The sequence below is a fragment of the Perognathus longimembris genome, chromosome 7 (genome assembly GCF_023159225.1).
Source record: "Perognathus longimembris pacificus isolate PPM17 chromosome 7, ASM2315922v1, whole genome shotgun sequence".
Classification (NCBI taxonomy): Eukaryota; Metazoa; Chordata; class Mammalia; order Rodentia; family Heteromyidae; genus Perognathus; species Perognathus longimembris.
This window is the reverse complement of record NC_063167.1, coordinates 22,707,221-22,730,322: the sequence shown is the minus strand read 5'-3', so window position 1 is coordinate 22,730,322 and position 23,102 is coordinate 22,707,221. Positions and strand designations below refer to the sequence as shown.

Genomic DNA, 23,102 nt, shown 5'->3' with positions numbered 1-23,102 from the left:
ATGTTTGAAGCTCACAGAAGGCTTGAACTTTGGTCTAAGCTATCTGACTTCTGCTACTGGGGAAAAAAAGGGGATAGTGTAGGCTAGTGTTCCTTCAACTTTACTGTGTGTATGAATCCCCTTTGGACCTTCTGAAAAGACAGATTCTGACTCAGTAGATATGGGTAGATATTTTGCATTTAAACAAGCTCCAGGTAATAATCTATTCTGTTGGTACACTGATCATACTTTTTGAGTAACACTGGGCCAGACAATGAAACTGTCAACAGTAGTTTTTCATTAGATAATTTACCTAGAGTACATCAAATTAAACACAACCCAGTGATTCTGTATAAGTTTTCCACAGCTTAAATAGCATTACGATATTTTAATTGCAGTATCTCAAAGTGTACTGCAATATAAAAGTACATGTCTTAGAGCTCAAACTTTTCCTTCCTTCCTCCCTCCCTCCATCCTTTTCCTTCTTTCCTCTCTCTCTCCTTCTTTCTTTTGCTGGCACTAGTGTTTGAACTCAGGCTCACATCTGGGACTCTACCACACGAGCCATACCTCCAGTTCTTAAAACTTTTTCAAAAGGAAAGCATTAACCATCAGAGGAAGAGAATGTATATTATAGGTAATATTTATCTCCATTTTCTTTAAAAATAAAGTATATTTGTCACTCCTGGTCACTTAGGATCCCTAACTCTAAACAAGAAAAGAGAAAGTAAGAGAACATGATGTGGGTATCTGATATCTTTGCCCTGATCAAAATAATTTACTTATTAAACAGTAAATACAGCTTGCCCTTCTGTCTAACAGCCCTGAATGTGAGAGTAAGACTGGGAACAAGAAAAGAATTAAGTAAGAATGAGGCTTACGTTGCACATGAGAATTACCTACTATCTTCTCAGAATGTCACTTTTCCAAATGTTAAAATGAGGATGAGCCATTATGAATCAACTATGGACTTTAATAAGTTTAGATACAATGCCTGTTACTAGCCCAACCAAAATTTGGCAGTCTCACCTCTAGTGGGAGATAGGTATGCTTTTGTTCCTGGCCAACTTGCAGGCAGGGTAGGTGGGGATACTTGAGCTGAAGATTATATTTCTGCTTGAAATATTGTGCCACTGTGCACTCTACTGTCTGTCCACTCTCCAGCTGCAAAGGAAACCTGTTTAAGGAAAAGGAAAAGTGATGTCGTAACCCAGCATTCAATTTTACCTCTCTCTAGATCCATACCACAGAAAACTTCAGCCTTTACTTCCTCCTAGTTGACCTCTTGGACCTCTGCCACTCATGGAAAAGCAGGCAATATGGGGCTACAGAGGAAAAGCCAAAGATTTAAGGAGGAAGTTCCCCAACAGTCATGTCTGACTTATCAATATTTTTCATGTTGAACATAAAGCCTGACACTGAGTAGGTACTCAGGAGTCCAGCGTAGCCTGAAGTCAAGAAAAGGGATAGAGCGCCTCCAAGGTTAACCCAAGATTAACCTTTCTCCAAGGTTAAGTTCAGGAGCCTGGCATTCCTTCTTTTAAAAAAGAGAAATAGGGGGCTGGGGATATGGCCTAGTGGCAAGAATGCTTGCCTCGTATACATGAAGCCCTGGGTTCAATTCCCCAGTACCAATATATAGAAAACGGCCAGAAGTGGCGCTATGGCTCAAGTGGCAGGGTGCTAGCCTTGAGCAAAAAGAAGCCAGGGACAGTGCTCAGGCCCTGAGTCCAAGGCCCAAGACTGGCCAAAAAAAAAAAAAAAGAGAGAGAGAGAGAGAAATAGGGATTCTAATATTTACAGATCCATAACAGGAGTCAGTGGAACATACTTGCTCTATAAACAGTAAAGGCCAAAGGAGAAGATAAAAATTGGAGAGATAGGCAATGGACCTTGGAAGGTTGGACAGAGATGCCACATTCCTATAACTTATCTTCAAAACCAGAGTTAGTCCAAAGCTCATTTCCAGGGACAGCTGGGAGGGAAGAGGGTAGAGAGAATGGTATCAAGGAGAATGTGTTTGAAATCTCAGCTCTCTTCTACCAGTAAAGTATGTCTAAGTAACCCTGTCAACTTACGTCTGATGGCTAGCAGGGCGTCGGGTAACATTACACACTCGGTATTTCCTCTTCATCTGTCCACAGTGGGTCACTTCCACCTTTAGGCCTGAGACACACAGTTACTTGAAGATTGAAACAGGATGTGCATATGCCCCAGCTTGGTCTCTCCCAAGGCAATTTCCTCTTATAGTAAGAGAAAATAGCACTGTTTCCCTTCCCCATGATGTTAGGTCCTCACCCTTGATCTCCTTGGTAAAGCGAACACGCTGGGAATCTGTGAGGGGCTTGGGCTGCTCATCTATGTTCCTGATGTCCAGTACCTCACACATGAATTCAATCACTGGTTGTGCCTTATAGAAGGCAGTGGCTGAGACTGTGGGGACAGGGTAGGGATAGGTTAACTCAGGTTCTGTCTTTGAATAAATGAGGCATTGCAATTTATACCCTCTTCCTTATAGGGTGCTGGGATGAGGACGGGGGGGGGGGGGTGCTAGGGCTGTAGGAATTAGACTAGGAGTTTGGTTGCAGAGGCTGGGAGTGTGGTCACTGGACTTGGGGTGCCCCTGGCTCCATGGCTCTCCCCACTCACCATCAATGTTGAGCATCATCTTCCACATGGCAGGGCGCACAGACTGGTGAAAGCCGAACCAGACCTCGCGCCCACCCCCCAGCGGGTGGTAGTAGCCCTCAGGCGGTGAGAAGAAGGAGCGGCCCACAGGGGTGTACCTGGCAGGGACAGGCAGAGAACTGGTCCCTCGGGCACAGGCCCCCACCCTGTGAGGCATCCTGGGCACGGAGGAGCCCTGGCCTGGAAGGCAGGACACCAGGGCTTTAATGCCAGCTCTGATCTTTTATTAGTTGTATGACTGACCTTGTTCAAGTCTCTACCTTTTCTCTGCCCTGCAGGGACAGATGGGATGAGGCGCAATGATTTCTAAAGGCAGGGCCAGGGGTTTAAACCATCTAAATGCATACTTGCCTGGAACATGGTAGGACTACAAAGAAATTTTTTTCAGTGGACCTTACCACGTACTCACTCCCTTCCTCCCCCCACAGCAGTTCTGTCAGTACTAGTAGCCCAGATACTAACAACACCCAATACCTCATGGACGCCAGGTGCCTCATGGCCACATCCAGGGCTTGCACAGACTCCAGGGGAACAGGGATCTGTCCACTGACCAGGGCCTCATGCAGCATGCGCCAGCTCACAATGGCTAGCCACTTGATGGAGACCTTAAAAATCCGATCCTTCCCTTCCCCAGGAATTGTCACCTCAAAGTCAACCTTCAGGAGGGTGAGAAAAAAGAGTGTAGGATTGGCATCACTTTCACACAGACCAGACTCAGCTGCTGCCCACTCCATGAACTAGCCAAAATTCTGCTCCTTGAGTCAATAGGGCTCAGAAGAAAAACCACAGGGTATATCCAGCCCCTTAGTTTCCAGCCACCTTGGTTCAGTGCTTCTTTCCCCCTCAACCTAGCAGGAAGTCCTTTAGGTGTATTTTACGTTTTTTTCTTAGTCTGCTCAGGGAGTAGGCATAGGCTAAGTAAGCATTAGCAACTATCCACCCCTCACTCTAAAACACACTTTCATAGCACAAAATATCAAAAGGACCCTGAACCTCCAAACTCCAATCGGCTTACATTAGATTTGTTCCAGTTCAGACCTCTGATAACAGGCCTACCCTTACTCCCCATCTTACCCGTTCGTTGCCAATAGGCAATGCTGTGACAGTGTAAATGTTCTTCTTTCCATCATACACAGGCTTGCGATCACCAAAGATTTGAGGCTTGAAATGCTGGACCATGTATTCCACCACTTCCCTGTGGGGGACAGAAGTGGCCTGTGGAAGCCAAGAGACTACCACTTCAAGTTTTTGGAAATACTTCGTAGTCCAGGCAATGACCCATCTACTATATTCACTCCTAACATTTTTTTTTCAGTCTGTGGCAGTTCTCACTTCAACATTCCTATGAATCATCTGGAGGTCCTATTAAAATGCACCTTCTGATTCAACAGGCCTAGAGTGCAGTCTGAAACTGCATTTCTAAAATCCCAGGTGAGGGGCTGGGAATATGGCCTAGCGGCAAGAGTGCTTGCGTCCTATACATGAAGCCCTGGGTTCGATTCCTCGGCACCACATATACAGAAAATGGCCAGAAGTGGTGCTGTGGCTCAAGTGGCAGAGTGCTAGCCTTGAGCAAAAAAAAGCCAGGGAGCCCTGAGTCCAAGGCCCAGGACTGGCCAAAACAAAAACAAACAAAACAAAACAATAAAAAAAAAATCCCAGGTGATGCTGCTGTTCTAGGAACACCAAGGCTCTAAGGGACCAGAAAGAGTTGGTATGTGTGCCTTCTAAGAAGGAGAGTCTAAGATGAGAAGGGCTTGATTCTAACGTCTATCCAGAATCCAGGCTATTCCAATTTCCAATCCCCAGCCTGATAAGCAAAAAATAAGTAGGAAGAAGAAGAGATGAACTGGAATAATAATAAACTATAAAGAAACTCATCTCTCCATTTCTCTGAAGCTCTTAGTCCCATTGCCCTGTTTTCTCTCAATTATCATCTCTTCCTCAATTTTGATTCTTATCCTCTGCTATTTAGATCCCAGCGTCCAGTCTTCCAAAATCTCAGCCCAACAGCCATCTGATTTTTCTGCTTCCTACACCAAAGCCCTTGAGTACTATTACACAAACCACACTCAAAATGGTACATTAGGAGCAACTGTAAGCAAATGGTCTGAATTCCTATGTCTCAATGCTGCCAAGCAATCTTTTTTCAAAACCCTGATTCCTTATATTCTTCAGAGACTCTGTCAAACCTTCTTCACTATTCATCCCTGCCTTTTATGTGAAAGTAGCTCTAACATTTCTGAAAAGAGTAAGAATAATAGGCAAGGTCAGCTTTGAATTTACAGATATGCACATAAACATTTTTATATGCATGCTCTTTTTTTTCTTTTCCTCTCATATTGGAAATGTCCCATACACATATTTTTTAGACAGATGAAAATATATTGAACTTCACTTACCAGAGAAGAAGACTCTAAATTAGAAAAACATGTAATTACCTACCTATCAGAATGCCAAAAAAAAAAATCAGATATACACTAAGTTGGTACAGATACCGGTAACAAATCCTCTGAAACCTTACTAATGGGAATAAAAATCAATATAACTTACCTTTAAAAACTGATAATATCTGAAATGCTTTATATTTACTATTCCAATAAACACTTGTAGAAATCTACCCCGAGATACACTCATATTTGAGTACAAACATGTATCCATACAGTAATATTCAATATAGTTTCAGTTTTGTAGCAGATATTAGGATTACCCTAATGTTCAATATACTTATTAAGTAAATAAAATATAGCCATCCAATGGAATAGTTATGGAGTTATGCAAAAAACTGAAACAGATTATATGTACTGATATGTACTACTTTCCAAAATAATGGTTTAATGGAAAAATGAAAGATACAGAACAAAATATATTAGCATCCTATCTTTTGTGCATTAAAAAATATATATTATGTATAGTGCCAGCACCAGCAGCTCACACTTGTGATCCTAGGTACTCAGGAGGCTGAGATCTGAGGATTGAGGTTCAAAGCCAGATCAGGCAGTAAAGTCCATGAGACTCCAATTAACCACCAGCCAGAAGTAGATCTGTGGCTCTTGTAGTAGAATGCTAGCATTGAGTAAAAAAGTTCAGGGAACCAGGCCCCAGTGGTTCATGTCTATAATCCTAACTATTCAGGAGGCTGAGATCTGAGGATTGTGGTTCAAAGCCAGCCCAGGCAGAGAAGTCCATGAGACTCTCATTTCCAATAAATCACTCAGAAAACCGGAAGTGGCACTGTGGCTGAACTAGCAAAGCACTAGCTTTGAGCTGAAGAGCTCACGGACAGTGCCCAGGCCCTGAGTACAAGCCCCAGACAGGCACCAAAAAAAAAAAAAAAAAAAAGTGGGGGGGCGGGGGGCTGGGAATATGGCCTAGTGGCAAGAGTGCTTGCCTCATATACATGAAGCCCTGGGTTCAATTCCCCAGCACCACATATATAGAAAACGGCCAGAAGTGGCGCTGTGGCTCAAGTGGCAGAGTGCCAGCCTTGAGCAAAAAGAAGCCAGGGACAGTGCCCTGTGTCCAAAGCCCAGGACTGGCAAAAAAAATTAAAATTTATATTTGAACATGTACAGAAAATAATCCAGAAACATACTTAAGAATGCTAAAACTTAATGCCTCAGGAGAACAGAATTATAAGACATCTTTTACTATTACTTTTGTGATTGTTCAGGAATTTTTTAAACATGCATATGGTTTTCAAGTAATAATAAATCAATTTTAGGAAGAAACATTGCTTCTTCTGACTAAGGATAATTAATACCAAGTGTACATTTTGTGATGTCCTTCTATCTCAGGACGAACATCCCACTCTCATTCCTAGACCTTTTTAGACTTCTCTACTAGCTCTTTCACTTCAGTTTACAAACATATCCACACCTCATTCTTCAAAGTTCTTCATTCATCCATTTAAAAAAGGATTTGAGTTTGCTAGGCACTGTTCTTGGCCCTTATAAGCCTCTTTAGCTAACATATTTCCTCTTTCCATTTTACTTCCAAATTATGTGGAAAAAGTTATCTGTTCTCATTATTCATACCAGTTATGCCTTTATTTACCATCGTCAGACTAATTAGCCAACTACTCTATTGAAATTGTTCTGGCAAAAGCCAATTCCCTCTTAATGACCAAATCCAACATCAGCCTGACCTCAAAAGTTTTCTTGAATTTGGTGTTATCACCCTCGGCTGGGTTGTTTGTTGTTGTTGTTGTTGTTGTTGTTTTGGGGGGGGGTATTTTTTTACTAGGTTCTGAGAAAAGCAAAGATTTCTGAACTTGGTAGCAACTTACCGGTTGACTCTTCGGGGACACTTGTCTGGCTTGATGTCCACCTCGTAATGGTAAACGTCAATCTTAGGAATGTCGACCTCAAAGTAATTGGCCAGAAGCTTGATTGGTTTCCCCACAGTGCCAATACCAGGGCGACGTGGTGCCTGGAACACCTGCTGCAAGGGGGGCAGGTAGGCGCCCGCAGCTATGAAGACAAAGAGGCTCAAGGAGGTCAGAGTCTTGCAAACTCCTAACAATTACCCAGACCAGAGAAAGCACAAGGCCCCCTAGAAAAGGAACAAGGAGGGTAGAGAGGAAGCCTCTTTACTGCTTCCTAATTCAGTTGAGGGTTTCCACTAACTCAGAAGTTCTGGTATTGTTGTTAAATCCCTTTCTAGTCAGGAAAATGCCTATCCTAAACTGATCATGTAAATATGTGCTAAATTCCCACTACATGCTAAGTGAAGGGGCTAAATCTGACTTCTAGTAACAAAATCTTTCCTTCTTTTCTTTTTTTAAGAGTTTTTTTTGTTTTTTGTTTTTTCCTTTTGGCCAGTACTGGGCCTTGGACTCAGGGCCTGAGCAATGTCCCTGGTTTCTTTTTGCTCAAAGCTAGCACTCTGCCACTTGAGCTACAACGCCACTTCTGGCCGTTTTCTATATATGTGGTGCTGGGTAATCGAACCTAGCACTTTATGTATATGAGGCAAGCACTCTTGCCACTAGGCCATATTCCCAGCCAAAATCTTTCCTTCTTATACTAGATTAAGATACCTATCTCTACCAGGTGTCTAACACACTAAGATTGTCCAACCTGCTGGCCAGATGCTCACTTATCACCACCCTGAACACAAAATAGCATCATCTTGAGCTTCCTCTGCAATTTTAGACAGGAAGAAGACCAAAAGAAGACCAAGTTGGGGAGGACAGGGGTAGTGTCTGAGAAAGGATTAAGGCAACTAAATGGCTGGATAGAAGGGGGTGGGGAGTGGGGAAAGAGACTATGGAATGGAGACAAGCTGAGATACGAGGTTAAGGAAAAGACCAGCACTGGAAATCACAATAGAAAAAGTCTTGAATTGGCCAGGAAGGCTAGAGTTTAGGGACGGGGAAACTAAGGTCAGAGTTGGGGGCTAAGGTAATGTGAAGTATGGGTCCATACAATTGAAAAGACAGTAAAGAAAAAGCTTAAATGAGAAAAGAACTAGGGCTGGGAGTGTGGTTTAGTGGTAGAGTGCATACATGAGGCCCTGGGTTCGATTCCTCAGTACCACATAAACAGAAAAAGCCAGAAGTAGCACTATGGCTCAAGTGATGGAGTGCTAGCCTTGGGGGGAGGAGGGGGGAGGGAAGCTCAGGGACAGTGCCCAGGCTCTGAGTTAAAAAGAACTAGAGGGCTAGGGAAGCAGAGATAGCATCCAGAATATAGAAGAACAGACATTGGCTCTGAGAAAGAAAATATAAGATTCTTTCCATGCCCCACAAATCCTTCCAAGCAGAGTCTAGACGGCAGAAGTCAACTGCAAGACTGAGAGCCCAAGGTAAAGGGTTAGGAGAGAGACAACCTACAGGCCTTCCCCAGTCTTATTTTCTACTTGGGGGCAGGGAGGGGGTAAGAAAATAGAGAAGCCTTTGTCCTCAGTTACTAACTATTATTGTTCTGGCCATTAGACCAGCCCGGGTGGGAGGAGAGAAGAATAAAGCACCCCAGAACCTCCCATTACCAGAGCTCAGATTTTACCTCAGACAGACTGGGGATGGGTGGGGTGGAAGGTGGGGAATAAAGCCTAGAGAAGAGGTAAGCCTATCTTCAGCTGTGGGTTCAGAAAGAGGTTAGAACCATTTGTGGGAGGGGGTCCACTTCCTAGAGTTTGGCAGCTCAGTCTCCCTCTAACCACCTGTCAAATCCAGCCCTACTCTGCAGAATGGGAAATTAAGGTCCAATCTGGAGGGGAAAAATGCTTTCAGAACTCGGTCTTGGGGCAAGAAGCGTAACTACTCACACTTGGCTATCTACTCCAGCAAGACTAGGACAGAAACTGTAATGCAAGCCCACATACAGACACACATTCCTGTCACATTCAAACACAACCTAGACCTTGAAAATTTACCTTTACCTCAGGGCCCTCATCTGAGTTCTTCAAAAAGCAGAAACGTTACCTGCTAAACCTCCAGTGCCTAGCAGAGAAGTGGACAGATATAAACGAAGAAACATGTCCAAAGACATACCACAAGAACACACAAACAAATGATTATTTGCAAACATCAAAAACAATTGTTTAAAAATCATGTGCTGGACAAACATGAAGCCCTGTGAGTTTAGATAAAGTGATATCTTTCCTTCCCCAAACACTCAGATTCTACCTACCTAATCTCCCAGGCTAAATAATCATTTGGGGCCTTAGGAGAAAGACATACCCCTAGAGCTAGGAGCTGGTTAGAATGGTGGGGCATGGGACAAACTAACCCTAAAGCCTCCTCCTCACTAGAAACAGGGCACACCAGACTTGGCCTTAGAGTACCCTCCCCTGGAAGGAGGTTTTGGAAAAAAGCAGGAGCTTACACCCTACTTCACATCCCAACTAGGGAAGGCAAGAGGAAGCAAAAAAACCCAAAAAAAACTCTCACATGGTATTCCCCCCATCCCTCCCAGCTGTACAAAGTTCCCCCACCACCACCACACCCTGCCCCCAGCTTTTAGTCTGAGAATGGGAGACACTTCCCGTCAGACCCAGACAGGGACAGACGGCCACTTTGTGATGCAGATGAGGGCCCCAGTGCGGAGGACAAAGCTCCAGCCTAAGGGGAAAGGGGCGGGGCCCTCCCCTGCAGACAAAAGCAAGGAGGGAGGGGCCTTGAAAATGACACTCCCCCTCCCCCACCCCCAACCAGCCCAGAGAAAGTAGGAGCTGGAAGCCCTGGCTCAGTATTCCTTCCAGCAGCACAGAAGCCCAAACAATCTCCTAAGGAGGGGCAAGGTAGGTAGGTGTAGGTGGGTAAGCAAAGACCTGGAGGCCAATCTCTCCAGAAAGGATTTGTCCAGTTGTTAAATACACACAATTATTGAATACACACATATGAAATTAACCAAATATTCACACTTGAGTGTGATTTCATTCAATTAATTTAGTGGCCTCTACATACTAGGCCTCCAGATATAAACTAGACAAGTGTTGATGCTAAAGAAAATCAGGCACTACCTTTACCTCCAAGGAACTCCTAGTTCAGCACTTGTGTTTGGAACACACTTGCCCCCAGGAGGCACACCTGAACCTAAGACCAATGCCTCATTATGAATATTATTTCCTCCAGCATCTCAGGACATCATTCCAATTTCTTTCAAGGCAAGTAGTCAAGGCCATGGGCAGTTAGGGGGTCCCTCCACCAGCAGCTTTCAGGCTGATTGGGTTTTTTTGGCCAGTCCTGGGCCAAAATTCAGGGCCAGAGCACTGTCCCTGGCTTCTTTTTGCTCAAGGCTAGCACTCTGCCATTTGAGCCACAGCACCACTTCTGGCCGTTTTCTATATATGTGGTGCTGAGAGACTGAACCTAGGGCTTCATGTATAGGAGGTGACTGGGCCATATTCCTACCCTCAGGCTGATTTTTTTATTCCAGTCCTGGGGCTTGAGCTCAGGGCCTAGACATTGTACCTGAGCTTCTTTTGCTCAAGGCTAGCACTTTGCCACTAGAGGCATGGCACCATGTCCACCTTTTTCGGTTTATGTGGTACAGAGGAATGAACCCAGGGCTTCATGCATGCTAGGCATGCATTCTACCACTAAGCCACCTTTCCAGCCTGAGGCTGAATTTTAATTACAACCTTTGACAGGCAAAGCCTGGTCTTACCCAGGCTTCTCCCAAGACTACAGCAGACTCTTTTATTATTATTATTCCAGAGCCTGTTAGAATATTTGTCAGGATAAAATAATTAGCAGCCTGGATAGGTGCAATCTATCTGCACCTAAATGACTTACCTACGCTGTTCTAGTCCACAAGTTGTTGGTAATAAGTATTCCAGCCTAAAAAACTTAAGTATTTGTAGGATGGAGAATGGGAAGTAGCAGTTTTCACTGAAGTCAGCTGCTAACCTGCACTCCACCTTAGGACCTACACAGCTTCTGGAAGATGTGTGTGTGTGTGTGTGTGTGTGTGTGTGTGTGTGTGTGTGTGTAGGGAAAAGTAATCACTAAGTACTCATACATATCACTGAATGAAAGACTTGAGTAGGACCAATTTGAATGATCTGAAATACAAAGATTTGTCCATTATGAAAGTAATGTTAAGGGCTGGGAATATGGCCTAGTGGTAAAGTGCTCACCTTGTATACATTAAGCCCTGGGTTCAATTCCTCAGCACCACATATATAGAAAAAGCCAGAAGTGGTGCTGTGGCTCAAGTGGTAGAGTGCTAGCCTTGAGCAAAAAAGAAGCCAGGGACAGTGCTCAGGCCCTGAGTTCAAGCCCCAGGAATGGCAAAAAAAAAACAAACCAAGAAAGTAATGTTAAGTCCAAAATAAAAATTCTACTACTCTGATCTCCAGCCCAGGTGGAAGGAGGTGATGAGAAATGACTTAAAGATTCCTGAGTCCAGAATATTCTTAACATCACAAGGTAGGAGACCTAGGATACAGAGGGTACCGGTACTACCAGCCTTCAGCCCATCCAGAGGACTCCATACTTCTCGAGGGCAACCTTGCTTCAGTTTCTCCCCTGTTCTTATCTCCTTGTGAGTAAGAGGAAATTAGGATTACTACCTGGGACTTGCCAGAACCAATGTTTAAAAATCTCTCCCTAAACAACCTGTTTGTCTTAAAACAGACTAGCCTAGCAACCTTGGATCCAATAAGCAGCCCCCTGATGATTTCTGAGGATCAAAGATGAAAAAGGAAAGATCTTTTGGGAGACAAGAGTGATGAAAATATTAAGGTATAAAGAGATTACACTGTAAGATCAAAAGACAATTCAATGGGCAGAATTATTATTTTGGGATTAAAAGCTCCTACCTCTCAGTATTGGACTAGAAATTTGAAAGACAGTTAAACTTGGTCTACCCCTGGCACCTTTTCTAAGGCCTGTGCTCAGGGAGGACCAGCTCTCCCCAAACATGACTTCGATTCTCGTTTTTCCCCTCATGTGGCTGGAAAAGGCACTTTGGCAGTATCCCTGAACCCATTCTTGGCAAATAGTGACCGAGGGGCTTAAGGGCCAGATGTCAGAGCCTCCAAGATGGAGAAGGGGGCAATTCCTTTTTGCACTGTCAGCAGAATCTTAAAAGAGAATGCATTCATAAGTGTACTAGTTTTTCCAAGCCAAACAGAGTTGGGGGGGGGGGGGGGGAGAAGGTATCAGGCAGCCACGCCCCCACCACATCAGGCAGCCCCTTCTAGCTGGCACCTCTGCGCATGCTCCAATGTCACCGCTCAGGTTCCTCGACCTCACCGAGGGGGAAATCCTCAGTGCTAGATCCCCACCCACCGTCCCCTGACCCTCGCCCTCCGGTCAGCGCTGACTGGGGCGGAGCTCGCAGCCTAGCGCTGGCGCCTTCTCCCAGGAGACGCCAGTTTAGCCCAGCCCAGCCGAGCCCCCGCCCCCGGCCCGGCACTGTGTCCTCTCCCCCCCCCCCCCCCCCTTCTCCTGGACACCTGGAGCCCGCCCCTGCCACCTGCCGGGCCTCGCTAGGCCTCCCCGGCTCTCCAGGAGCCCTTCCGTGCGCCCAGGCCCAGCTCCCAGATTACTTCCCACTCCCAGGACTGCACACAACCTCCCCGGGTAAGCAGCTCCCATCCCAGGGCTCTCTTCACATGGTTTCCCCCCCCTTGCCCCCGAACCCGGAACGGCACATAGCTCCCTTCAAAATGCCTCCTCTCCCTCCCCCCCCCCACCATCCCAGGAGAGACCCTCTGTCACTCATAAAGCCCCTCTCCCTGGAACCGCGCTCTTCCCGCGGGAGGCCCTCGGGCTTGTGGAGCGCGCACCGCTCCGCCCTCCCCGGGGCCCTTACCTGCTCCCGAGGGTCCCGCTTCCATCCCATATACCCGTGCGGGGGTCAGGCGGCCTGGAGACTGGAGTCCCGCGCCAGGGGCCTAGCTCCCGCGCACTCTCGCAGCTCGGGCTCCCGGGCCGGGCTCGGCTACACCCCCAAGCCCGGCCGCTCGCGCCGCCGCCCCCGCAGCCTCCGTTGCCGCCGCCGCCGCCGCCGCCGAGCCTGCAGCAGCTCCCCCTGCGAGCGCCCGGCCAGCCGCCAGTGCGCAGGCGCGACCGCCGGGCCCAGGGGGCGGACGGGAACGAGTCAAGCGGGGCGCTCAGACGGCAACAAAGGCCAATGGAGAGGGGCGGGGGCACGGGGACGGGAGGCAGCGGCCCCTGGCGGTCACCCGTCGCCCTGCAGCCTGGCGGGAGGGCTCCGGTAGGGGCGGTCGTAGACCGGCGCCGCGGCGTTCAGGGAGGGGTTGGGGGGGGGGGGCGGGACTGGGTGACACCCCCAGCAGCAGCCTAGGGGCCGGGTGTGTTCCCCCCACCACACACGAACACACACACACACACCCTCCTCCTCCAAACAGGTCCCGCCAAACCCGCACGCAGCCCCCGCCCTCCGCGCGAGGTCACGCGCGCGTTACAGGAAGCCCACCCCACTCCCCCGACCCTCCCGCTCACGCACCCAGCCAGCCAGCCCAGCACCCGGGGCCCGGCCTCCCAGCGCCCCGGGGCCCGGCCTCCCACCTCTCCTCCCAATCACCCTCATCCTTCCGGCCTCGGCTGCAGAGAGACTGCCTCGGAACTCGCTGACGCCGCCCTCTCGAGACCACACGGAGGGGGAGACCCTGCCTGCTCGGAAAGATGTCAGCCTCGACTTCCGTGTCCGCGGGACGTAGAGGAGCACCTGCTCCCACCTCTTCACGCCGCATCTGCCGACCGGTGCTCCGGCCTCCTCACCTCAGTGACTGTGTGTGTCAAAATGAAAGGGATAAGTCTCCATTATCCTCCCCCCCCGCCCCCCGCCCTCCCATCGCCTCTTAATCTTTTTTTTTTCATTTTTTCTTTTTTAAGACTGCTACTTGGCTTCAGCCTTTTCTTAGGCTCTCCTAAATGCTAAAGTCCTTTCCAGCTTTCTTAAAGAGCCCTTCCTGCGTTTGCCCCCATTAAACAGGTGATCCCTGTGGTTCCAAACCTAATTCTCTTCGTATTCCACTCTGCATGCACTCCCACCTTGAAGGCTTAACCCACTCTTAGGGATCCCACTCTCCTTCCAAATCTCGATTTCCAGCCACATTCTTAGACTGGTTCACATCTTAGTTCACAATCTTAGATTGATATCGCCAAGTGTATGCTGGACAGCTCCATCTGGATAGTCTACTAGCACTTCGAATTTAACGAGTCCAACCCAAACTTTTCATCTTTCCACCTACCAACATTTGTACTTGTACTGTGCTTTCTGTCTCCATGACTGGCAGAAACGACAATTCCTCTCTTTTGTTCCTTTCCTCTACTTCTGTTCACTGTGTCTGTCTTTCTCCTTCCTTCCTTCCTTCCTTCCTTCCTTCCTTCTTCTTTCCTGCCTTCCTGCCTTCCTGCCTTCCTTCCTTCCTTCCTTCCTGTCCTCCTCCTCCCCCCCTCCTTTTCCCTCTCTTCCTCCTTCTTTTGGTAGTACTAGAGTCTGGCAGTACAGGGCCCCCTTTCTTGCTAGGAAGGCACTCCCCACTTTAGTCATGCCCCCCCCCCTCATCCCCTTTTTAGTTTAGATAATTTTCCCAATAGGGTCCTGCACTTTTTGACCAGGCTACCCTAGAACATCAAACTTACCCAGATCTACACATGCCTGGGATTACAGGGGTGAAGTATTAAACTGGGCCCCTCTGTTCACTATGTCATGGCATGCCTACATTCCTTCTGAACTGCTCTCACATTATTTCCCTGCCATTCTGATAGTTGCTTGTTCTGGCTCAGACGCTTATCCTGCTTTAATTGAAATATCACATTTATGCCCTTGTTGATTTCAACAGTTTCTGGGATCATCCTTTTCTTTCTTTCTTTCTTTCTTTCTTTCTTTCTTTCTTTCTTTCTTTCTTTCTTTCTTTCTTTCTCTCTTTCTTCCTTTCTTCCTTCCTTCCTTCCTTCCTTCCTTCCCCCCTCCCCCTCCTCCCCTTCCTCCCCCTCCTCCTCTTCCTCTCCCTCCTCCCCTTCCTCCTCCTCCTCCTCCTCCTCCTCCTCCTCCTCCCTCTTCTTCTTTTTGGTTGGTTGTGGGGCTTGAACTCTGGGCCTGGGTACTGTCCCTGAGCTCCTCAGCTCAAGGCTAGCTAGCACTCTTCCACTTTGAGACACAGCACCACTTCCTGTTTTCTGGTGACTAATTGGAGATAAGAGGCTCATGGATTTCCCTGCCAGGGCTAGCTTTGAACCATGATCCTCAGATCTCAGCCTCCTGAGTAGCCAGGGTTACAGACATTCATCACCAGCACTTTTTGTTTGCTGCAATGATAAGAGTGATAGTAAGAGACCCAGCTCAAACATCACTTTCCTATATTGACATTTACATGTATTCATCATTTGCATTTTTTACAGCTGTGATGAAAAATTCTGGGAATTTAAAGATTATACTCATTCCTTACAAGATTAACTTCTCATGCTTTATCTTGGCATATCTAGCTTCTCTTCACTAGAGGTAGGTTCTCAAACATTAGAATCACTTAGAGGGGGGTGGGGATATGGCCTACTGGCTAGAGTGCTTGCCTCGTATAGAATCACTTAGAGGGTTTGTTAAAACACAGACTGCTGTGCCCTGTACCCCAGAGTTTCTGATTCACATGTCTTGTGTTGGACCAAAAGTATGCATTTCTAACAATTTTCCAGATGAGGTTGATGCTGCTGATCATGGAACCACACTGACAACCATTGCTCCCTAGTATTAACCAGTAGTTAAGATCAACTCTAGAAAGCCAGGCATCAGTGGCTCACACCTGTAATCCTAGTTGTTCAGGAGGCTGAGACTGAGGATCAGGGTTCAGAGGCAGTCCAGGCAAAGTCCCATGAGATTATTCTCTTTCTCCAATTCATCATTCAAAAACCAGAAGTGGAGCTGTGGCTCAAGTGGTAGAGTGCTAGCCTTGAGTTCATGCCCCATGAGTGACAAGAACTAATGAAAGAAAAAGAAAGAAAGGGAGAGGAGAGAGAGAGAAAGGGAGGGAGGGAAGGAGGGAAGGGAAGAAGGAAGGAAGGAAGGAAGGAAAAAAGGAAGGAAGACCCTTGAGTCAGATTGTCTTGGATTCAGTCCTGGCCTTCTATTTGTACTATTTAACTTCTCAACTTCTCTGTGTCTCAGGTTCCCTCTCTGTAAAAGTATGGTAATAATAATGGATACCTCAATGGTTGTTGTGAAGATTAAAAGTTATTAGAGGCCAGGTGTGGAGGCTCATGTCTGTAGTCCTAACTACTCAGGAGATGAAAGACTGGGAGTATTATAGTTTGGAGTCAGCAACAACAAAAAAGTTCAATAGACCTCCATCTCAACCAATATAACCTGAGCATAGGAACATGCTTGTTACGTAGTTCAACAAATAGGAGGATCACTATCCAGGCTGGCCTGGACATAAACATGATACCCTATTTGAAAAATAAAATAAAAAGGGGTGGAAGTGTGGATCAAGTGGTATAGTGCTTACTAACAAGTACCAGGCTCTGAATGCGAACCCACAAAAACAAAGAAAGTTAATACAGAAAACGATTTTAGAACAGTGTCTGAGATAATACAAGTATAGAATTAGCTATTAAAATAATTATCACTATTATATAATAATCACTATCTGCCTTTCATATTATGTTCTAAATTCCTAAGTTCCTTATATCAGATACATTTCTGTGCCCCGTGCCTACCACAAATGTGCATAGAAACCCTTAAGAATGGGTTTTCTTTCCTTTTTCTTTTTTTTTTTTTTTGCCAGTCTTGGGCCTTGGACTCAGGGCCTGAGCACTGTCCCTGGCTTCTTTCTGCTCAAGGCTAGCACTCTGCCACTTGAGCCACAGTGCCAGTTCTGGCTGCTTTTCATGTATGTGATGCTGAGGACTCGAATCCAGGGCTTCATGTATATGAGGCCAACACTCTTTGCCACTAGGCCATATTCCCAGCCCAGCATGGGTTTTCTTGAATCAAACAGAAAGCTTTATAGAATTCTCAGAAGCTAGACACTGGTGGCTCATGCCTATAATCCTAGCTATACAGGAGGCTCAGAGGTTTGGAGCCAGCCCAGGCACAGAAATCTTGGATATCTCAAATTAACCAGTGAAAAGCCAGAAGTAGGGGTATAGCTCAAGTGGTAGAGGACCAGCTGTGAGCAAAAAGCCAATCAAGAGCTCAAGGTGGGGGCTGGGGATATGGCCTAGTGGCAAGAGTGCTTGCCTCCTATACATGAAGCCCTGGGTTCAATTCCCCAGCACCACATATACAGGAAATAGCCAGAAGTGGCACTGTGGCTCAAGTGGCAGAGTGCTAGCCTTAAGCAAAAGAAGCCAGGGACAGTGCTCAGGCCCTGAGTCCAAGCCCCAGGACTGGCAAAAAAAAAAAAAAAAAAAAAAAAAAAAAAGAGCTCAAGGTGCTGAATTCAAGCCCAAGTATGGGAGGGTGGTTTGGGGGGAGGGGAATTCCATAAAAGTCTGAGTCCCTTGGGGTTGGGAATGTGGCTTAGTAGTAGAGTGCTATGCCTTGCATGCATAAAGCCCTTGGTTTGATTGCTCAGTACCACATAAACAGAAAAAGCTGAAAGTTGGGGCTGGGAGTATGGCCTAGTGGCAAGAGTGCTTGCCTCATATACATAAAGCCTCAGCACCACATATATAGAAAAGGCCAGAAGTGGCGCTGTGGCTCAAGTGGCAGAGTGCTAGCCTTGAGCAAAAAAAGAAGCCAGGGACAGTGCTCAAGCCATGATTCCAAGTCCCAGGACTGGCAAAAAAAAAAAAAAAAAGCTGGAAGTGGCCAGAGCCCTCTATATACATTGACACCTAGAATTTCCCATAACCAAAATAGTAAGAATAACTTGAAATAAGTTTGTATCACTACCTATACTTCATTCTTTAATATTAAAAACCAGTGTGAGAACCAGTTCAGTAGTACAAGCCTCTACACAGTCCCAATATCCAGGAGACTGAGGTAGGAAGGATCACAGAGTCCAGTTTAAGAGCTGCCTGAACAACATAGCAAAACCCCATCTCAAAACACACACACACACACACACACACACACACACACACACACACACACACAGCATGAGAGCCAGGTGCCAAAGGCTCACATCTGTAACCTGAGCTATTCAGGAGCTTAAGCTCTGAAGACAGAGGTTCAAAACCAGTTACACAATTGCACAGCCGCAAAGTCCATGAGACGCTTATCTCTAGTTAGCCACCAAAAAGCCAGAAGTGAAGCTATGTTTCAAGTGGTAAATGCTAGCTTTGAGCTGACAAGCTCAGGGACAGCACCCAGGCCCAGGACTGACACACACACACACACACACACACACACACACGCCCCCCCACCACCAATAAAATTCCTGCTACTCTAGACCCAAATTTGAGGATGAGCTACTCATTTCATGTACTGTACTTCAGAAAAACAGATACAAGATGAATTTGAACTAGTCTTCCCCATATGAGAGACAAATACATAGATCAGTGCTATCCAACAAAAATAGCATGTGAACTATATATGTAATTCTAGAATTTTCATTAACCACATTATAAAAAGTTAAAATGGGGCTGGGGATATGGCTTAGTGGCAAGAGTGCTTGCCTCATATACATGAGGCCCTGGGTTCAATTCCCCAGCACCACATATACAGAAAATGGCCAGAAGTGGCACCATGGCTCAAGTGCAGAGTGCTAGCTTTGAGCAAAAAGAAGCCAGGGACAGTGCTCAGGCCCTGAGTCCAAGGCCCAGGACTAGCCAAAATAAATAAATAAATAAAAAGTTAAAATGGTAAAAGTCAATTTCAGTATTTTAATTAGTTCAAAAATATTATCATTTTGGGACAGCATCAATATAAAAATTATTGCTGGGGCTAGGAATATGGCCTAGAGGTAGAATGCTTGCCTAGCGCATGAAGCCCTGGTTTGATTCCTCAGCACCACATACACAGAAAGTTGTGCTGTGGTTCAAGTGGCAGAATGCTAGCATTGAGCAGAAAGAAGCTAGGGACAGTGCTCAGGCCCTGAGTTTAAGCCCCAGGACTAGTAAAAACAAATAAATAAATATTACTATTTTTTGTGTGTGCCAGTCCTGGGGTTTGAACTCAGGGCCTGGGCACTGTCTCTGTGCTTCTTTTGCTCAAGGCTAGTGTGCTATGCCATTTGAGTCACACCTTCACTCTGGCTTTTTACGAGGCAAGCTCTCTCGCCACTAGGCTTTCATACTCTTTTTTTTTTTTTTTTTTTTTTTTTTTGGCCAGTCCTGGGCCTTGGACTCAGGGCCTGAGCACTGTCCCTGGCTTCCTTTTTGCTCAAGGCTAGCACTCTGCCACTTGAGCCACAGCGCCACTTCTGGCCGTTTTCTGTATATGTGGTGCTGGGGAATCGAACCCAGGGCCTCATGTATACGAGGCAAGCTCTCTCGCCACTAGGCCATATCCCCAGCCCCTACTCTGGCTTTTTAAATACTTAATTGGAGATGAAGAGCCTCATGTACTCTCTTGCCCAGATTGATTTTGAACTTCGATCCTCAGATTTCAGCCTCCTGAGCAGCTAGGATTACAGACATGAGCCATCAGCACCTGGAAAATTATGACTATTTTTATAAATTATGACTAACTCAATTATGACTGTTTTGAATTTTCTGTCTATTTAAAACTTAAAATGCATCTTAATTCAGGCTAGTGACATTTCAGGTACTTAATAAATCCGATAGGGACAACAGTACTAAACAATATAGTTGATAATTTCTATGCAACTTTGTGCTTACTGATAGAAGCATATAAGTGATATGGAAACAAAAAGGAGGTACATCTAATCTTATCTGGAGTAATCAGAGTAGGTTTTCTAGAAGCTTAGGAAGATGAAGAGGAATTAGCCAAGCAAAGAAGAAATGGGAAAAAGGCACTAGCAGAGAGATAAAGGTAAAAAACAGTGCCTAGGACAGGAACTATTAGTTCTTTTTTTTTTTTTTTCTAGCATCAACATGGAAGCAAAAAGCAGTGACAAAGGAGATTAGAGAAGAACACTGGCCAAACCTGTCCATTCTCTCCCTAGCCCAAACCAGAGAAAGGGCAGCAAAGGCAGTAGGAGGAGCTGTCCCTGGTTCTGACACTAAAAGCATTTCCATTCAGATTTGCCATTCAGTTCCGCCCAGTTCCAGCCTGGGTGGAACTGAACTGACCCAGAGAAAGCCTAAATTCCAGCATGCATGGAAGCCCAAAATCTTAACGTTGGGTCTTACAGAATAGAAGTTTTGGTCCAGTCTCTCTTGACCAGTCTAGAGAAACTTAGGAACATTCAAATGTAAGTAATGTAACTAGAATATCAAAGTTTAGGTTCAGCTATGGCTAGGTAAGTCATCCTCCCTCAGATAGAAGCAGATACAGATCAACTATGCTAGGTGAATCCCAAAGATGGTGGTCAGCAAGGGGTATCTTGACCTCTTTTAAAAATATGAACTAGGGGCTAGGAATATGGCCTAGTGGCAAAAGTGCTCACCTTGTATACATGAAGCCCTGGGTTCAATTCCCCAGCACCACATATATAGAAAACGGCCCGAAGTGGCGCTGTGGCTCAAGTGGTAGAGTGCTAGCCTTGAGCAAAAAGAAGCCAGGGACAGTGCTCAGGACCTGAGTCCAAGGCCCAGGACTGGCAAAAAAAAAAAGAACTAGTAACTCAATCCACATCTACCAGGATGTTACCAGGCTGCTGATTAGTAGGAAAGATGGTGCAGAATTAACTCTTTTTATCTTCCTTTATCTCAATTCATCTGTGAGAGCAGTTCAACTGAAAAAAAATACAATTCATATGGTCTTGGTATATTAATAGGCTAAGGAAAAGGATAATTGGCCCAAGCAGAACTATTTATTTATTCATAAGAAAGTCAGCATAGGGGCTGGGGATATGGCCTAGTGGCAAGAGTGCTTGCCTTGTATACATGAGGCCCTGGGTTCGATTCCCCAGCACCACATATACAGAAAACGGCCAGAAGTGGCGCTGTGGCTCAAGTGGCAGAGTGCTAGCCTTGAGCAAGAAGAAGCCAGGGACAGTGCTCAGGCCCTGAGTCCGAGGCCCAGGACTGGCCAAAAAAAAAAAACAAACACACACACACACAAAAAAAAGAAAGTCAGCATAGATATAAGCCAGTCACTGGTGACTCATTCCTACAATAACCACCACTCAAGAGGCAGAGATTGCCGGGCACTAGTGGCTCATGCCTGTAATCCTAGCTACTCAGGAGGCCAAGATCTGAGGATCATGGTTCAAAGGCAACCAGGGCAGGAAAGTCCATGAGACTCTTATCTCCTATTAACCACAAGGAACTGGAAGTGGCGCTGTGGCCCAAAGTGGTAGGGTAGAGCACTAGACTTGAGCTGAAGAGCTCATGGACAGCACCCAGGACCAGATTTCAAGCCGAGGAGGAGGGGGAGGGGGAGGGGGAAGGGAGGGGGGAGGAGGAAAGATCAGGAGGAATTCAGTTCAAGGACAGGATGGGCAAAGGTTAGTGAGATGCCCTTATCTCAATAAGACATACATGGTGGTATCACCATGATCCCAGGAAGCCATGGATAGAAGGATTGTGGTCTAAGGTCAGTCCATAATATACTGGGCAAAAATGTGAGATCCCACCTCCAAAATAATAGCTACAGCTAAGAAGGGCTGGGGTCATGATTCAAGTTGGTAGAGCATCTATCTAGCAGTCTTGAGGCCCCAAGTTCAAATCACAGTGTCTGCCAAGCATAGTGACTGAACCTTGTAATCTTAGATACTTAAGAGGCAGGGATTGGAGGATCAAAGTTTTGTTTTGTTTTGTTTTGCCAGTCCTGGGGCTTGGACTCAGGGCCTGAGCACAGTCCTTGGCTTCTTTTTGCTCAAGGCTAGCACTCTGCCACTTGAGCCACAGTGCCACTTCTGGCCGTTTTCTGTGTGTGTGGTGCTGGGGAATTGAACCCAGGGCTTCATGTATATGAGACAAGCACTCTTTGTCACTAGGCCATATCCCCAGCCCTGGAGGATCAAAGTTTAAGGTGAGCATAACAATAAAAATTCATATGCCACCAGGCGCCAATGGCTCACACCTGTTCTTTGAGAATCATGGTTTGAAGCCAGCCTGGGCAGAAAAGTCTGTGAGATTCTTATCTCCAATAGACTATCCAGAAAAAGATGGAAGTGGTGCTATGGCTCAAGTGGTAGAGTGCTAGTTTTGAGCACAAAGAGGCTTAAGGATAGTGCCCAGGCCCTAAGTTCAAATCCCCAGGACTGTCAAAAAAAGTTCATATGCCCTCAACTTAACTAATGGCTGGGGCAAATGGGCACCCACCCACTATCCCAGTGACAAAGGGAAGCACAAATAGAGGGTTTTTCAGTTTAAGCAGGCTTAGGTATAAAGTGACACTTTATTTTGAAAATAAGCCATATAAAAGGAGACTGGCAGAGGGCTAAGCATTTGTTTAGCAGATGTAGGGCCCTGAATCTGAACCCCGAAATAATCCTCAAAAAAAAATTACATTACTGGGGCTGGGGATATAGCCTAGTGGCAAGAGTGCCTGCCTCGGATACACGAGGCCCTAGGTTCGATTCCCCAGCACCACATATACAGAAAACGGCCAGAAGCGGTGCTGTGGCTCAAGTGGCAGAGTGCTAGCCTTGAGCAGGAAGAAGCCAGGGACAGTGCTCAGGCCCTGAGTCCAAGGCCCAGGACTGGCCAAAAAAAAAAAAAAATTACATTACTGGAATTTAAAAAAGAAAAGATAGAGAGGTTGTAGTCTAATGGCTTACAGCTAGATAAATTGGTTAGTTTAACAGAATACAGTTCTCACTTATGCATGAGATACATTTCCAGTGGATGTCTGAAGTTGCAAATAGTACCAAGCCCTATATATACTTAGTTTCACTATAAATGCATACTTAACCATGAAGTTGATAAATTAGGCACAGTAAGAGATTAACAACAGGGCTGGGAATATGGCCTAGTGGCAAGAGTGCTTGCCTCCTACACA

At 46.1% G+C, this 23,102-nt stretch overlaps 1 protein-coding gene across 6 annotated transcripts in view; it reads right to left on the bottom strand.

Annotated features, from left to right (window-relative positions):
• Window positions 1-13,117, bottom strand: part of Ago1 (argonaute RISC component 1) — a 37,358-nt gene extending 24,241 nt beyond the window's left edge. For 2 of the 6 annotated variants that reach the window (XM_048350877.1, XM_048350878.1), the window contains exons 1-8: window positions 12,936-13,117; window positions 6,956-7,139; window positions 3,742-3,862; window positions 3,142-3,323; window positions 2,629-2,765; window positions 2,278-2,412; window positions 2,058-2,145; window positions 1,009-1,156 (exon numbers count right to left, since the gene is read on the bottom strand). In XM_048350877.1, the coding sequence (XP_048206834.1) occupies window positions 1,009-1,156; window positions 2,058-2,145; window positions 2,278-2,412; window positions 2,629-2,765; window positions 3,142-3,323; window positions 3,742-3,862; window positions 6,956-7,139; window positions 12,936-12,960 (1,020 nt within the window). In that variant the 5' untranslated portion in view covers window positions 12,961-13,117. Of the gene's footprint in view, window positions 1-1,008; window positions 1,157-2,057; window positions 2,146-2,277; window positions 2,413-2,628; window positions 2,848-3,141; window positions 3,324-3,741; window positions 3,863-6,955; window positions 7,140-10,134; window positions 10,208-12,935 lie in introns of those variants that run through there. The other 4 variants (XM_048350881.1, XM_048350882.1, XM_048350879.1 and 1 more) reach the window with 3 other exon arrangements.
• Between the last annotated feature and the right edge of the window lie 9,985 nt (window positions 13,118-23,102).